This window comes from Erythrolamprus reginae, chromosome 10, assembly GCF_031021105.1.
Source record: "Erythrolamprus reginae isolate rEryReg1 chromosome 10, rEryReg1.hap1, whole genome shotgun sequence".
Lineage (NCBI taxonomy): Eukaryota > Metazoa > Chordata > Lepidosauria > Squamata > Dipsadidae > Erythrolamprus > Erythrolamprus reginae.
The window spans coordinates 23,102,712-23,119,875 of NC_091959.1; the positions used below are offsets into that span (position 1 = coordinate 23,102,712).

The 17,164-nt window shown below is 39.2% G+C and overlaps 1 protein-coding gene across 2 annotated transcripts in view; it reads left to right on the forward strand.

The window, feature by feature from the left end:
• The window catches only part of ABHD2 (abhydrolase domain containing 2, acylglycerol lipase), a 47,220-nt gene that overhangs the window by 3,327 nt on the left and 26,729 nt on the right, over positions 1–17,164 (forward strand). For both annotated transcript variants that reach the window (XM_070763302.1, XM_070763303.1), the window contains exons 2-3: positions 5,121–5,188; positions 7,835–8,036. In XM_070763302.1, the coding sequence (XP_070619403.1) occupies positions 7,843–8,036 (194 nt within the window). In that variant the 5' untranslated portion in view covers positions 5,121–5,188; positions 7,835–7,842. The remainder of the gene's footprint in view (positions 1–5,120; positions 5,189–7,834; positions 8,037–17,164) is intronic.

Consider the following 17,164-nt stretch of genomic DNA (forward strand, 5'->3'; position numbering starts at 1 on the left):
ATTCTTCGCAGAGAGTAACAATGAAAGAGCTTGCAAGCTGGTAAGAGCTGGGAACATCCTTAGCACCTGATTAGGGCTGGAAAGAAACTTACTCGGAGCAAGTTAGAGCAATGAAAAAAACCCGTGCAAAGACTTTGGGCTTGGAAAATATTCTTTGCAGAGAGAATCTATGAAAGAGCCTGCAAGGTAAGAACTGGAAAGATAGCTAGCATCTGGTTAGGGCTGGAGGGGTGGGTGGGAGCTACATTCAGGGTATAAGACACACCCAAATTATCAGCCTCTTTTATGGAGGAAAAAGGTGCGTCTTATATTCTGAAAAATACGGTGTCTGCATTAGCAAAGATTGAGTTTAATGTCCTTTGAAAGACTTCCAATTCTGTGTTTGTTAATGGTTCCTGCAGTGCATGGTTCCTATTATTTCTTGAGTTAAGAGGTGGGGAGAGAATAATGCGTCCACACCCTGTTGTTTTGGCCATCGTCCCAAAAGTTGAAAAGTGGTTTCGCCCAAGTTTTTTTTTTTTGCTTCAAGAATTCTTTGACAGTTATTCCCCTTTTCAATCGTACTTGACATCTTAATGGGTAATTATTTATCTTTTTGATTCTTACCTCACATGCACGTAGCTGAGCTGTGTGCGGTCTATTCTTTAATGGCTTTTTATAGGTCTTTGCTATTTATTTCGCTTATTTAATGTCTTGTTAAGTAGTTTGCGTGTGTGTGGGGGAAATTACACAATCGCTTATAAAGTGTGTTAGTCCAATTCAGTGTTTCCCAACCTTGGCAACTTGAAGATACCTGGACTTCAACTCCCAGAATTCTGGGAGTTGAAGTCCAAATACTGTATCTTCAAGTTGCCACGGTTGAGAAACACTGGTCCAATTAATGTGCACGGAGGCCTAGACTAGATACATCTTGCCTGCAGGTATAAAAAAAACTCTGGTTCTCCTCTGCAGTTAATTGTGTTAGCAATTTAATAGTTTGGTTGGATTGGGTAAGGAAATTCCTGTGGCATCTTGCGCTGAATATCACTGCTGCTGTAGAGCTTGCTTTATGTCCTGATATAAATCCTGATTTCTTCCTGATAATGATTCCTGGACTCAATGAACTGCAGTTCAAGGGCATGTTTCTTTACCTATTTAATCTACACAGAGTTGCATTTATTCTTCCATGGTTCCTGGCTTTTAAAATCAATAGTTAGCAGTGTTGTTTTTTTTAAAAAACCTAACAATCATAACATTCTCACAGAACATTGATCTATTTATTACTTTGCATTTAATAAACATTAAGATGCCAAGATAGGAGCTGTGTGAAATTCAGGAAATAATTCGACTGCCGAATATTTTACTTTTCAGAATCTTCCAAATCACTTTTAACACAAACTATTGTAATATCTTTTGGTAGATACTATCCCCCCATCATTTCTTGATATTGTCTACTATGTATTTCAGTTATGCTGCTGTATGTACTTTTTTCTGACTCTGGTGAACCATCTGCAATTTCAATTAATTTTTCTTGTGCTTAAAACAATATATATTTTCTTTCGGTTGATTACTTGTGTAGGATACCTAGTTTTGTTGAAAAAGCATGGGTTTCAATGTACTTTTCTTGCTTTGCTCATATAACAAATCCTTGATGCCTATCTAAAAATGCCGTTTAAAAAAAAACATTGCTCATATTTTATTAGAAGTTTGTTATGTTTATGTGAGATAGGGGAATTTGGGCCAGGTCTGAAATGACTGAAAAACATTCTCTTTTATTGCTCTTCAGACAGTTTAACAATATGGTATAAATTTTAACACATCCACGGCTTTTTTTTATTGACACAACAGCTTTGTAAGAGGTTTGGTTGGCTTTTGTCATGTTGATTAATAGAACAAAGTGTTTTCTTTGCACAAAGAAAGCTAGGTCCATAAATATTATTTTTTTAAAAATTGTACTTTTGAAAGTACAGATTGCATACAAATTCCCTTTTTTTTTTGAGGGAAGAAATTGGCATGTTAAAGGGAAAGTTAATTGTCTCAAATGTTGCTAGCAATTTTCAGAAGAAATAAAGGAATGGGCGTCCTAAAGGTTATGGGATGAGTAAGGCAGATTACCAGAATTCTTGTACTTTAGTAAAAACAAGAAGTTGCCTCATACAAATTGGGATGTCCGAAAGTGGCTGCAAAAAAAAATTATGCCAAGAATCAATGAGTAATATAAATGAGACCTTGAAATCATATTATTAAAACATAGAGAAATAGGTTGGAAGAGAAATCTTGCAGACGGTCTAGTCCAACTCCCTCCTCAAGCAGGAAACTGTATAGCTGCTTGATAGCTTTATAGATTTTCTGTTTTTGACTGATTTACTATATTAGAGTTGTACATTTACTGTACATATGCTGTACACTAACTGTATATATTCCCACACCAAGGGAGATATGTAAAACATGCACACAATGCATTTGAACTTCCTGTGATGTAAAGTATAACAAAAATGAAGAACGTGTTGCTATATATAACCATGTTTGGAATGAATATTTTACAAATGAATTCACTTCCTTTCCGAACTGTTCTATAAGCCTGAAAATAGTGTTGTTAAAATGGACTTGAGCCTGTCTCTGAAGCAGGAGTGTCATATTCAATTTCATTACGGGCCACATCAGAGTTCTGTTTTATTTCCGGGAGGGCAGGGAACAAGGGGGGCGTGGCCAGCTCAAAGTCACTCGTGTCAGGCACCTGTGGCGGCCTGAGCGCTCTGCCAGCGAAAACAGGTTCCCGAGCTCCGTTTTTTGCTACGACACCTTCCTGTAACCATCTGCCAGTGAAAACACGGGAAAGCCATAGACTCAAGGCAGTCTTTTGCCGTTTCCAGGTGGGCCCCACGGGCCAGATCTAAGCACCTCACAGGCCGGATCTGGCCCACAGGCCTTGAGTTTGACACCCCTGCTCTAAAGCATCACTCAGCACTTAATGTCTCAATTTCAGTTACTGTATAGTGGTGCCTCTACTTACGAACTTAATTCATTCTGTGACCAGGTTCTTAAGTAGAAAGGTTTGTAAGAAGAAGCAATTTTCCCCATAGGAATCAACGTAAAAGCAAATAATGTGTGTGATTGGGGAAACCACAGGGAGAGTGGTAGACCTGTTTCCTCCCAGGAGATTCCTAGAGAGGCCCACGGAGGCTCCTCCCTGCCTTTTCCGGCCCTGTTTCCTCCCGGGAGATTCCTAGAGAGGCCCTATACAGGCTTCTTCCCAGCTTTTCCGGCCCTATTTCCTCCCAGGAGATTCCTAGAGATGCCCCATGGAGGCTTCTCCCTGCCTTTTCCGGTTACAGTTTCAGAGGCCCGGGTTTGTAAATGGAAAATGGTTCTTGAAAAGAGGCAAACAAATCTTGAACACCTGGTTCTTATCTAGAAAAGTTTTTAAGTAGGGGCGCTCTTAAGTAGAGATACCACTGTATATGGAATTTGCTGCAAATTAAAAAATGGGTCCACCTTTCAAAATGCTAAGGCACATCTATTTAAATACATTGATTAATAAATGCCAGGACTTCCTTTGCTCCCCGGAAATAATTGCAAACGGTTGCATAGCATTGCATTAAAAGAAGCTCAAAATTGGTTTCATCATTTAGGTGGCTTTGGATACGAGTCTACATTCCCCATGTTAAATTGTAAAATGCTTTTAAAGTGGAGAATTTAAACGCAGCTTATAAGATATAGATATCGGCAAATCCTGTTAAAGCAAATCATTTCACTGATCAATTGTTGTCAGGAGTTTACTCCTTAGTTCTAAGTTGCTTGTCTCCTTGATTAGTTTCCACCCATTTCTTCTTGTCCTGGCCTCAGGTGCTTTGGAGAATAGGTTGATTCCTTCTTTGTGGCAACCCCTGAGATACTGGAAGGCTGCTATCATGTCTCTCCTAGTCCTTATTTTCATTGAACTAGCCATGCCCAGTTCCTGCAATTGTTCACTTTCAGTCTCCTAATCCTCTTTGTTGCTCTTCTCTGCACTTTTTCTAGAGTCTCAATATCCTTTTTGCATTTTACCTTTTTACATTTTAAACTTCTCTTTTAGAGTTTCCTTTCTGTTTATGTTTTGCTAGGGTCATTTGCAATACTCAGAAAGTATCATTGCTCAACATGTAAACTCTAATCCTTAAAGCATTTGGGCAAGTTACCTGAATAATTTGTAAACAGTTCTTTTTTTAGGGGGGGGGGGGTTGGTTTCTCCCCAGCGCCTCAGATTTTAAAAAAGCTATAATGATTATGAAATAAAAAGAAATAATTCACTTTGTATGGCTTCCTGGTTCATTGATATATGATTGTCTTGCTTGTTATCAGTAATAGCACTTTATGAGCTTGTCCCATTAGTATAAATATTTTTACAGGATCTTTATGGAAACACTGTCGTTGATTATTACTAGGTTCTTCATACTATACAAACATATATACACACCTCTTTCTGTTGATCTAGCTAACTACCTAGCTAGCTATCTCCAGCCTGGTGTCAATCTTAGCTGTTTTGGAGATAAACGAAACTATGATGATTGACGTCTGTCTCAGAGAATGTACATTTGTTTCCTTTTGTGTAAATGATCATAAAATTGATTTACTGTATTGTAATATGAAGACAAATTTTATGCACACTGTTTTCATGGTGAAGATGCAGTTGAAGTGGCTTCTATCTAACAGATTTGTATGGAATGGGCTCAAAATAATATAAAAAGGTAAAGTTTCCCCTCGCACATATGTGCTTATTCCCAACACTAGGGGGTGCTGCTCATCTCCATTTCAAAACCAAAGAGCCAGCACTGTCTGAAGACGTCTCCATGGTCATATGGCTGGCATGACTAAATGCCGTAGACGCAAGGAACGTTGTTACCTTCCCTCCAAAGGTGGTCCCTATTTTTCTACTTGCATTTTTATGTGCTGTCCAACTGCTAGGTGGGCAGAAGTTGGGACAAGTAACGGGATCTCACCCCGTTATGCGGCACTGGGGATTTGAACCTAGTTCAAAAAAAATAGTATAGCAGATGGGGTTTTTTTGTTTTAAGTAGGCTACCTATGCTTTGTTGTGACTTGTTTCCTGTGTGTGTTACTGCTGCCAACAGAGTGATCTACAATCTGATTTTGTTTTTTAGGCCAACTTCATATTTGCTTAGACGGCCTGGAGTTTCCTGTTGTTAAGAATAAGTGTCATACTACACAGGTGGGTTTTATATGCTTGGAATGCTTTGTTTCTACAATATTATAATATATTAACTAGCTATTGTTCCTGCTTAAGCAGTGTTTCCCAACCTTGGCAACTTGAAGATATTTGGACTTCAACTCCCAGAATTCTCCAGCCAGCATTTGCTGGCTGGGGAATTCTGGGAGTTGAAGTCCAAATATCTTCAAGTTGCCAAGGTTGGGAAACACTGTGATAAAGGGAGCAACACAGACAAATCAGGAAGTAATGGCATGTTTTCTCTATCTGCTTCTTTCATATATTTGCTTATAGTCTTCTGGTTAAAATTTGGGCAGGAATACTACCCTGTCCCCCCCCCTAAAAAAATAAGACATCCCCTGATAATAAGCCCAATCAGGCTTTTGAGTGCATGGCAATAAGACCAAGGGCTTATTTCAGTATCCAAAAAGAAAAACCACCAGGTCTTATTTTCTGGGAAACATGGTATATCACAGTGATGGCGAACCTATGGCATGGGTGCACAGGTGGTACACGGAACCATATCTGTTGGCATGCGAGCTGTTTCCTTAGCTCAGCTCCAACATGCATGTGTGATCAGCCAGTAATTTTTGGCTCGCCCAGTGGCTCTGGGAGGGTGTTTTTTGCTTCCAGAGAGCCTCGGGGTGGGGGGATATGGGGGTGCTTTTACTCTCCCCCAGCTTCAGGGAAACCTTTGGAGCCTGGGGAGTGTGAAACACGAGCCTAGTGGGCCCACCAGAGGTTGGGAAACAGGCAGTTTCCGGTCTCCAGAGGGCCTCCAGGAGGAGAGAGAAGCTGTTTTCAGCCTCCCCGGGCATTGAATTATGGGTGTGGGCACTTGCGCATGCACAAAAGCATGCGTGCATGCTCTTTGGGCACCCGAGAAAAGAAGGTTCCCCATCACTGGTATATCAAGTAGGATTATAAAATCGGAGAATGTAATTCAGATCAGACATTTAAAGATGACGTGCTTGGGAAACATCCCCTTTCCCCCATTGGATCACCCTTTGCTGTAACTTTTAATGGGAGGGGGAGTGGAAGCTATTAAGATTTAAAATGAGACATAGTTTGCTTTATTAGTCATAAAGCCAAACAGGTAACCTACAATGCTATCAAACAGGTGTAGTTAGACATGGTATCAAAAAACCTGAAGAACACTGATAAAAGTGTAGATTGCTGCTGTACAGTGCATAGTCATTGCCTGTGTGACTAATTCCCTCCAATAGAGAAAAGGAAGATGATTCAATACTTTTGCTCAGAATTGATCCATTTCTGAAGGCCTAAGTGATTACCTGTATTTTATTTAGCACCTTTTGTAATGGAATGTGTAGATGACTTTGGGGGATGAGGGGAAAGGCTACTGCCTAGAACAGAGTTTACAACCTTGGCCACTTGAAGATATTTGGACTTCAGCTCCCAGAATTCCCCAGCCAGCAAATGCTGGCTGGGGAATTCTGGGAGTTGAAGTCCAAATATCTTCAAGTGGCCCAGGTTGGGAAACACTGTCCTAGAAAAACAGGTAAGAGAGGCAGGAACCCCCGATGGCTTAAGGGTCAGAGAAATGTTCCAGCAGTTAAAAATCGTGGTGGGAAATTTGCACTTGCAAAATTGATGTCAACCTTCCTAGCTAAACCAGAGAGGAAGTACAAACTGGACGAACAAATTCTGTTTCGTTATAAAGCTACACTAATAGAGTTCTGTGCGTCTGACGCCACTAATTTCCTGCCAGCTCTTTCAATTGCTTGATCTGCTAGGGCGAGTCCTTTGCACGTTGGTCTGACCGCTGGGGGCTCCACCCTCTCTTATCTAATTGTTTCCTAGGCAGCATCTCTTTCCCATAGTCCTTCAACGTCATCTAACAGGTGCCATTAAACTTCGCAACTGGGCTTATCTTACGACAATTAATTGATTTGTCTTTGAGATAAGGTTTCTTTTCTTGGTACATAGATAAGTGACTGAAATACAGGAGGTAAGTTGTTCCACTGATTAATTGTTCTAAGTGTTAGGAAATTTCTCTTTAGTTCTAAGTTGCTTCTCTCCTTGATTAGTTTCCACCCGTTGCTTTTTGTCCTACTCTCAGGTGCTTTGGAGAATAGGTTGACTCCTTCTTCTTTGTGGCAACCTTGAGATATTGGAACTATCATGTCTCCCCTAGTCCTTCTTTTCATTAAACCAGACATACCCAGTTCCTGCAACCGTTCTTCATATGTTTTAGCCTCCAGTCTTCGGAGAGGGGCGGCATACAAATCCAAATAATAAATAAATAAATCACCTTTGTTGCTCTTCTCTGCATCCTTTATAGAGTCTCAACATCCTTTTTTGACCGAAACTGAATGTAGTATTCCAAGTGTGGCCTTACCAAAGCATTATAAAGTGGTATTAATATTTTACGTGATCTTGATTCTATCCTGCTGTTTATGCAGCCTAGAACTGTGTTGGCTTTTTTCGCAGCTGCAACACACGGCTGGCTCATATTTAAGTAATTGTCCACTAGGACCCCAAGATCCCTCTCGCAGTCACCACTACTGAGCAAAATACCACATATAATGTCCCTGTGCATTTCTATACCTAAATATAGACTCTTACTTTTTTCAGGTTAATAAAGGACTGTCTGTTTTGCAAACGGTTTTTGTTTTCTTTCTTTTTCAGATAGCAAGATGAGTTCCTTAATAGAAACCCCTGAGCTGCCGGCAGTGTTCGATGGGGTTAAATTAGCTGCTGTTGCTGCTGTTCTTTACATTATCGTCCGTTGCCTGAATCTGAAGAGCCCAACTGCTCCTCCTGAGCTCATATACCAAGACACACCATTAGCCCGCTTCCTAATAAAATCGTGCCCTCTCCTAACCAAAGAGTGAGTAGTCCACCGATATATGGAATTATTTGGCTGTTTTGATTTAATGTTAACAAGGTAAGAGGAAGCTGTGTACAAAATTGGATGCAACTTCATCATGTCAGACGCTTTCTTTATATCATAAATGACTTGCCTTGTGAGTATCTTCCTACAGTAAATGAAATTTGCTTCGCTTAACTAAAAGTGCCTACTTTATAAAAAACTGTATATATAACTGCCGCATGAGTCCCAGTGACCAGTTAGGTCCTATATATACAGTGTTCCCTCGATTTTTGCGGGTTCGAACTTTGCGAATAGCCTATACCACGGTTTTTCAAAAAATATTAATTAAAAAATAGTTCGCGGTTTTTTTCCTATACCACGGTTTTTCCCACCCAATGATGTCATATGTCATCGCCAAACTAATAATTTTTGCAAATAAATAACAAAAAAAATAATTATTGTTAATAAATAATTATGTTTATAAATATCAGGATCACTAAGTGTCTTATTCAATGGTGAGTACCAGTAATAATGGTGAGTAAATGGTTGTTAAGGGAATGGGAAATGAGGCTTGGAAACCAAGTACATAGGGATGTACTTAATTTAGGGATTTAAAGTGTTAAGGGAAGGTTTGTGATACTGTCCATAGCCAAAAATGGTGTATTTACTTCCTCATCTCTACTTCGCGGAAATTCAACTTTCGCGGGCGGTCTCGGAACGCATCCCCCGCGAAAATCGAGGGAACACTGTATTGCACAAAAAAATAAAGGGAACACTTGAACAACATAATATAACTCCAAGTAAATCAAATTTCTGTGAAATCAAACTGTCCACTTAGGAAGCAACACTGATTGACAATCAATTTCACATGCTGTTGTGCAGATTCAACTTTGTACAGAACAAAGTATTCAATGAGAATATTTCATTCATTCAGATGTAGATAGATAGATAGATACAGTAGATAGATAGATAGATAGATAGATAGATAGATAGATAGATAGATAGATAGATAGATAGATAGATGTGTGTGTAATTAATACATACATATGTACATACATCCTGGAGTATCAACCAGGATCAAGGTGTGTGTCAGGATTTCAGCTAACTTGAGACTTGAAGTGCTACTACAGCGCAGCCATGATTCAAAGCTAGCTGGTCAGTGTGGTTGAATCGGAGAAGCTGCGAAACCACTTCTTGTAAAAGAAAAGAAAGAAAGCACTTCTGAGAGACCTATCATACCTGAAGTTGAAATTCAGGTAGAGACTTAATTGGCTAGTCTAATTATAGACTAAATTGTTTTGTTTGGGATAGTTGAAGGAGCAGTACCCATTTGCCGGAGGAAATCTTGGGCAATCTCCAACTCCCTGTGTACTTGGTTTCCAAGCCTCATTTTTCTTTTGCATTCTGTGTCCATGAATGGCTATAAAAATACATCAGTAACACTTTTGCCCTTGAACTATTTGGGGAAAGGAATAGGTGTGATATAGGTTATGGCTGCAAATAATTCTTAGTATTACTGTTTAGGACTGTTTTTATAATGGGTTCTGTAACATCTTCCAAGGGCTTATTTTAGTCTTCACCTTATGATAATATTCTCTTACAATGCATATTTGGAGTATTTTGCAGTGCTTTACTTAGGAAATTCCTCAGAGATGCTTATGTTATGGCCGTAGTGAGGTATGCCTCCTCCCTCATACCTTCCTGTGCCCAGTCCAAGGGCCCATAGAGTCAGCTTTCTCCAGGTCCCAGCCACCAAGCAATGTCAGTTGGCAGGACCTCGGGGTAAAGCCTTTTCGGTGGAGGCTCCGACTCTGGAATCAACTGTCCCCGGAAATTATGCATGGGTTTTTTTTAAAAAAAGTTTTTATGGCACTGTAGATTTTATTGATGTATTTATTGTTCTTTCTACATATTGTATTTATGACTATTTTTAGCCGCTCAGAGTCCGTTTTGGGGTGAGTGGCATATAAATGCAATAAAGGAAGGAAGGAAGGAAGGAAGGAAGGAAGGAAGGAAGGAAGGAAGGAAGGAAGGAATTTGGGATGCTGCAATGGCAGCTTTAAGGGGGTAATTGATTAAAAACAGAAACTTACCATTTATTTTAAAAGTGTTCTGGGACTTTTCAGATGCAACCGTTAACAACATTTTGTGTAAATATCTTTTGCTTTCTATTTTATGTTTTCATCTCTTGAACAGTGATTCCCTTGTGCCCCTTTAGGGGAGGAAAAAACCTATGAATATCTCCCATTTATCACATTTGTAGATTTAAGCCTCAGCGAACAGATGTGACCCTCTTCAGACATTTTAAAACTCACTCCACTTAATTTTGCCTGGCAAGAGAATGAGGCTATACATTTTAACTCCAAGTTAACAAAAGCCCCGTGGATACATAGGCAGCTTCTGCCACCATGTGCTGTTTCTTACTGCCAGACAATGAAAGTTTATTAATTGGATTATCCAGTTTCACTAGTCATATCAAAAAGATTTCCATTTGTATTGTGTGCCAGCAGAATGCAGCCTGATTACTGCCATGCTTTGTGAAGGAACGTTTCCTCCCAGTTTGATGTTTAACCTTATGCAGATATGAAAATAACCCTGTTCCCCTTTCCCATCTGAATATAGAAGTAAAAGGAAAGCTGAATGTTGGCTCTGTGGATTGATGCTGATTTGCAAACCAGGATATTGTGCTAACTTGTCATTGGCTACTGGGTCTGAATTCAAGGAACAAACATCAAACCATAGTAGTTCAGGGAGGCTCTGATGGTGTATTATACCTGCAGCTTTTTGTGCTATATCAGGGCTTGCCTTATCTCTTCCCTTTCCTGACTATTGCACTTTGTTATACAGTATTATCTTTTAATTTTTTTGATTTACTGGCTATTTCTTTCCTAGCTGTAGGGTGCTTCCTTTTCCCTTTTTTAAATGAATGCCTATGGGATACCCCAAAATTGTTTCCCTGAAAATAAGACCCTATCTTACCTTATTATTTTGGAGCACATGGAACAAAATGGGACTCCTCTTGCCATCTTACCTGATTTCCAGCTCTCACGGTTTACTCAGCTTTCCATCCTTCTGAGGTGGATAAAATGAGGACCCAGATTGTTGGGGACAATATGCTGATTCTGTAAACTGCTTAGAGAGGGCTGTAAAAGCACTAAGAAGCGGTATATAAATCTAAATGCTATTGCTGTAAGAGAATGACATAAGAAAGAGAATAATGGAGTTACTGGATGGTATTAAATATAATTAAAAAGGAAACAAAATAAGGTAGAGATAGAGTATGATGTATAGAAATAGAATTGTGAAAGATATGTATATAATCAAAATGAAAAAATTGAAGAGGAAAAAAATTGTGAAACTTAAAATGTTTAGCAATGCGCTATTGTTGTAAAGAAGAAAATTGTATAAATTTCCATGTTTGTTTTTAACTTTAAAAAATGTTCAATAAAAAAGAAAAAAAGGTTAGTAACTTGGTTGCTAAGTGAATCTGGCTTCCCCATGGACTTTGCTTGTCAGTAGATCACAAAAGATCTTGGGACACACGAACCAGTTGCCAACCGTCTGGATTTTAATTGTGTCATAACTCTGAAAAAAGGTCATAAATCACCTTTTTCAATGCTGTTGTAACTTTGAAGGGTCACTAAATGAATTTTTGTAAGTATGTTATAGATTAGAACTAATATACACTGCTCAAAAAATAAAGGGAACACTTAAACAACACAATATAACTTCTGTGAAATCAAGCTGTCCACTTAGGAAGCAACACTGATTGATAATCAATTTCATTTTGTTGTCAGCACATTCAACTTTGTACAGAGCAAAGCATTCAGTGAGAATATTTCATTCATTCAGATCTAGGATGTGTTATTTGAGTGTTCCCTTTATTTATTTTTTTGAGCAGTATACTTTCTGGTATGGTTTCCTTTTCTCCTGAAATGAATCAGTACATTTTTAAGTTCTCTATTTCTATATCCCCCAGGAACAAGTGGTTCTTATGACATCAGGAATAAAAGTCAGCCTTTAAGAATATTCTGTCCTTTGCCAGAACACTGAGCACAAATTTCCAACCCACAAGGCGTAATATTGTGTTACATTTGCTCATCCACAGTTCTGGAAGATCTGCTTCTCATAATTTTTTTTTTGAAGGATCCAATTTTGTTTCTGAACGATATCTGCATTATACAAGCAATTAATTAGCAATAGCACTTAGACTTATATACCAGTTCACAGTGCTTTACAGCCCTCTCTAAGCAGTTTACAAAGTCAGCATATATTGCCTCTGACAATCTGGGTCCTCATTTTACCCACCTCGGGAGGATGGGAGGCTGAGTCAACCTTGAGCCTGGTGAGATTTGAACTGGTGAACTACAGTCAGCAGAAGCAGCTTGCAATACTGCACTCTGCCCACTGTGCCACCAACGCTCATATAATTAAGCTTCTGCCCCCTCCAATGGGCTTACATTTAGCTAAATCTTTTTTTTTTTTTTTTGCAAACTAGGAAAAAAACAACCCCAAACTCCACCAATATGCTGTATAATTCTTTCAGCTAGGTGGATCTGTTGTAATGGATTTGTACTTAAAGACCTAAGACTTTAACAAATATTCTCAGAGTTTTTAAAATACCTGCATTTAGATAGCTTCAGAAATGACAGCTGATAACAAACTGGAACTGGAGAAAAAAATGCTGCTATTAAACTCGGTGCACAATGCGTGGAATTTAATTGCCGTGTTTCATGTGAGAATTCCAAGGATCTTATTGAAGCTTAAGAGATTTTGCATATTTCTTCTAGCTTGATCTCTGAACAAATGGATAACAACACATGTAGGTCAAACTGTACTTTTCGGTTCTAATCAAATCAGCTTGTGAAGCAATCAGGTTTTTAAAATAGGCCCTTGAAAAATAGCATTCTTGGGGCACAGCTGATGGGATTTACATTCGCTTTCCACTAACTCAGTTATTACATTAATCTGGCTATTTGTTCTGGGTTACCTCCAAATCGTTCAACAATGGTTAATGCTGGGTTGTAAAGTAATGGAACTGCAAACAGCATGTGGTAAAGGCCTGAATATCCTTAGCAGGATTAGCAAGATAGTGTCTCATATTCATGAATACATGAATAATAGAGAAGTTCCAAGCATGGGCCACCAACTTTTTGGAAGTCTCCTGGATTGAGGTTCTTGATATCCATATGCCACTCAAGATATCAGTGCACCTTGATGATATTTCAGAAATCCTGAAAGACTTGGCTGTTCTCCCAGGACTTTGGTTAGGGTGGTTGGGACTCTGGTAAGGTTACTTGTGGCTATGTTTTAGTCAGAATTGTCGTTCTTGTGTTTTTAAAAAAAATCTTTTTATGATTATTGTGTCAAGGATTTAATCAATCCTAGGTGATATTCCATTATATTACCATATAAGGTAAAAGAAAGTAAGATGTTGAATGTTGAGTCATAGGGTGTAAAATGCAATTTGATTGGGTCAGAGGTTTATAAATTGCAAAGAGTGGGCCTTCTCCAGGTCCCATCAACTAAACAATGTTGGTTGGCGGGCCCCAGGGGAAGAGCCTTCTCTGTGGCGGCCCCGACTCTCTGGAACCAGCTCCCCCCAGAGATTAGAACTGCCCCTACCCTCCTTGCCTTTCGTAAACTCCTCAAAACCCACCTTTGTCATCAGGCATGGGGGAACTGAGATATCTCCCCCGGGTCTATATAATTTATGTATGGTATGTTTGTTTGTATGTATGTCTGCTTAATAATGGTTTTTTTTAAATATTTTAAATTGTAAATTATTAGATTTGTCATGAACTGTTTTATTGTGTTGTGAGCCGCCCCGAGTCTGCGGAGAGGGGCGGCATACAAATCAAATCAATCAATCAATCAATCAATAAATAAATAAATAAATAAATAAAGCAACTTTACAATGAAGTTCTTAGGCGTCTTGCTGTTGTTGGTAATAATGTTAGTTGGCTGGCTGGAGCAGTTTGAGAATGTGTTAAGATATTGAGTTAGAGCTGTAGTGGTCATAGGGAGAAACCTGGATTGGTTTAGTATCTACGTGTAAGTAAGCTTTACTGCAAATAGGTAGAGTAAAGAAACATAGAAACATAGAAGACTGACGGCAGAAAAAGACCTCATGATCCATCTAGTCTGCCCTTATACTATTTTCTGTATTTTATCTTAGGATGGATATATGTTTATCCCAGGCATGTTTAAATTCAGTTACTGTGGATTTATCAACCATGTCTGCTGGAAGTTTGTTCCAAGGATCTACTACTCTTTCAGTAAAATAATATTTTCTCATGTTGCTTTTGATCTTTCCCCTAACTAATTTCAGATTGTGTCCCCTTGTTCTTGTGTTCACTTTCCTATTAAAAACACTTCCCTCCTGGACCTTATTTAACCCTTTAATATATTTAAATGTTTCTATCATGACCCCCCTTTTCCTTCTGTCCCCCAGACTATACAGATTGAGTTCATTAAGTCTTTCCTGATACGTTTTATGCTTAAGACCTTCCACCATTCTTGTAGCCCGTCTTTGGAGATGTAGAAGACTTAAGACAGAAGATACTTTGTTTGCACTGAAGAGTAAAACTGTTTACTACTGTTTTTCTACAAAAGTGTCTTCGTTACTTCACTGCACTGGTTCATAAATTGACAGACTATAAATTCTGGTATCTTGTCAAGTCCAGCTGCATAGCTATGTATATCCGGACATATTGTACAGTATTTTCTGTTCCCTTAGTTTATTGTGAATCACCCAGAGTCAGACGGTGCCTAAACTGAATAAATACAGTTAAATCTCTAGAGCAAAAGTGGCTTATGGTGTTCTATACAAAATGGTAGGTTTTAGCTGTCCAGGTTGAATGGATACTCTGCAGAATTAAAATGTGGTGGCAAGGCGGAGTTTATATAAATATACAATATACAAATAGCTTTTGCTTGCCTTTAATGATTTAGCCAAGGTTATGTACTATACACCAACTTAGACAGAATATAACATAAGAGAACGGAGTTGGAAGGGACATCAGAACTCTTCCAGTCCAACCCCTTGAACAAGCAGTGGACCGTATTCTATTCTGGACAAATCTCTTCTTAAAAACCAGGAACATCAAGTGTAGAGTGATTCCAATTTGTTCTTTATGGCTCGGTCTCGATTTCTACTAGCCATAAAACCTCTAACCCTATCCCATCTTCCCATCTGTTTTTCCACTTTATTTTCATCGATCGTATTCGTTTTAATTTCCATAATTTCAAATTAAATGTGTTCCACCATGTACCGATACCAGTTTTGTATTGTCCATTTTGTTGCATCCTTCCAACTTAAAACTATTACCGCCGAGCACCCAAACTTTTATATGAAAGTTTAACGTAGGAGCCAGCTTATACACTGAACTAAGCCATAATGCAAATATTTCGGCTGAGCAGTATTATATTTGCATATAATATAATGTATAAATAGTATATTTGTAAACCATGGTATAAACCTTAGTGTGATAATACTAACAAATAATTCAGCAGAATAGAATAACAGTTGGAAGGGGCCTTGGAGGGCTTCTAGTCCAACCTCCTGCTCAGACAGGAAACCCTATACGTGTGATGGTGAACTTACGGCACGTGTGCCACAGCTGACACTCAGAGCCCCCCTTTGTAGGCAATGGAGCTGTTGCACAGCTGAGCACCACCGTCCATGGGCACGCCTCCTGCTCGCCAGCTGATTTTTGGGGTGCATGGGCGTGTGGGGCGTATGTGGGAATTGCATACAAATGTATGAGGCGAGTGCAGGGAAGTGTGTCTCCCCGCAGCCCATTTTTGGTCTCAGGAGGCCTGCTAGGCTCAAAGTGGGGAGATGGGGTGTCGCACACACATGAGGAGTTGGGGAGGGTCATACATGCGCAGAGTCATGTGCATTGCATTATGGGCTGTTGCACAAGCTTTCAGCACACAATAAGAAAAAGATTGGCCATCACTGCCCTATACCATGATTGTCCAATCTCTTCTTAAAAACCTTGTTGGAGCATTCACAACTTCTGGAGGTAAGTTGTTCCACAGATTAATTATTCTAACTGTCAGGAAATTTCTCCCCAGTTCTAAGTTGCTTCTCTCTTTGATTATTCTCCATTCATTGATTATTTTCCTGCCCTTAGGTGCTTTGGAGCAAAAGTCTCTCTTACTACCATATGTCTCCTTTGGAAGACTATTCCATAATCATGGCACATAATAGAGAAATGACTTAACCTGCAAATATATACGGCAGGAATTTTATTTAAATTCTACGTAGCACTTTGAATTGGAAAAAGGCTGAAAGCCAGTGGGACCTGGCAAAAATAGTAGGACTTGATGGCTTTGGTTTGAAATAACTCAAAATGCTTCCCAGTCCCCAAAATTATTTTTTACCTCCAATACATTGAAGTTATACAACTGAGAGATTAAACCACACGATCGCTGTAACCCAGCTCTTCCTTTTCTAGGTGGGGCTCGCTATTGGCATATCAGCTGATAAAAAAGTACTTTGTCATAGGGGATATTTACATATCTGCAATAGCAGATTCAAGGGCACCACTAACTTTCTCAACTGGTTTTCTGGCGTGCAGCCGGTGTTCCACCCACAATCTTGACACCTATCTGGGCATGCAAGCCAAATAGCAGGAACATTCTTCAGTGAATTAGTTCTCATTCACTGTCGTTCTCTGCTGGAGGACAGATTCCTAATATCTTTTGGCTCATTTGGGTTAGATGAAAATGAAAACTTGAGCCGAGTAATTTGCATTTTATACATACATACATACATACATACATACATACTGTATTTTTTGGAGTATAGGGCACACCTTTTTCCTCCCTAAAAGAGTCTGATAATTTGGCTGCGTCTTATACTCTGAATGTAACTTTCTTTTCCAGACCTAACTTAGCTGCTAACGATATTCCCATCTCTTACCTTGCAGGCTCTTTCATAGTTTCTCTCTGCGAAGAATGTTTTCCAAGCCCTAAGTCTTTGCAGGGTTTTTTTCATTGCTCTACTTGCTCTGAATGAGTTTCTTTCCAGCCTTGCCAGGTGCTAATGATGTTCCCAGCTCTTACCAGCTTGCAAGCTCTTTCATTGTTACTCCTCTCTGCAAAGATTGTTTTCCAAACCCTGTCTTCGTAGGTTT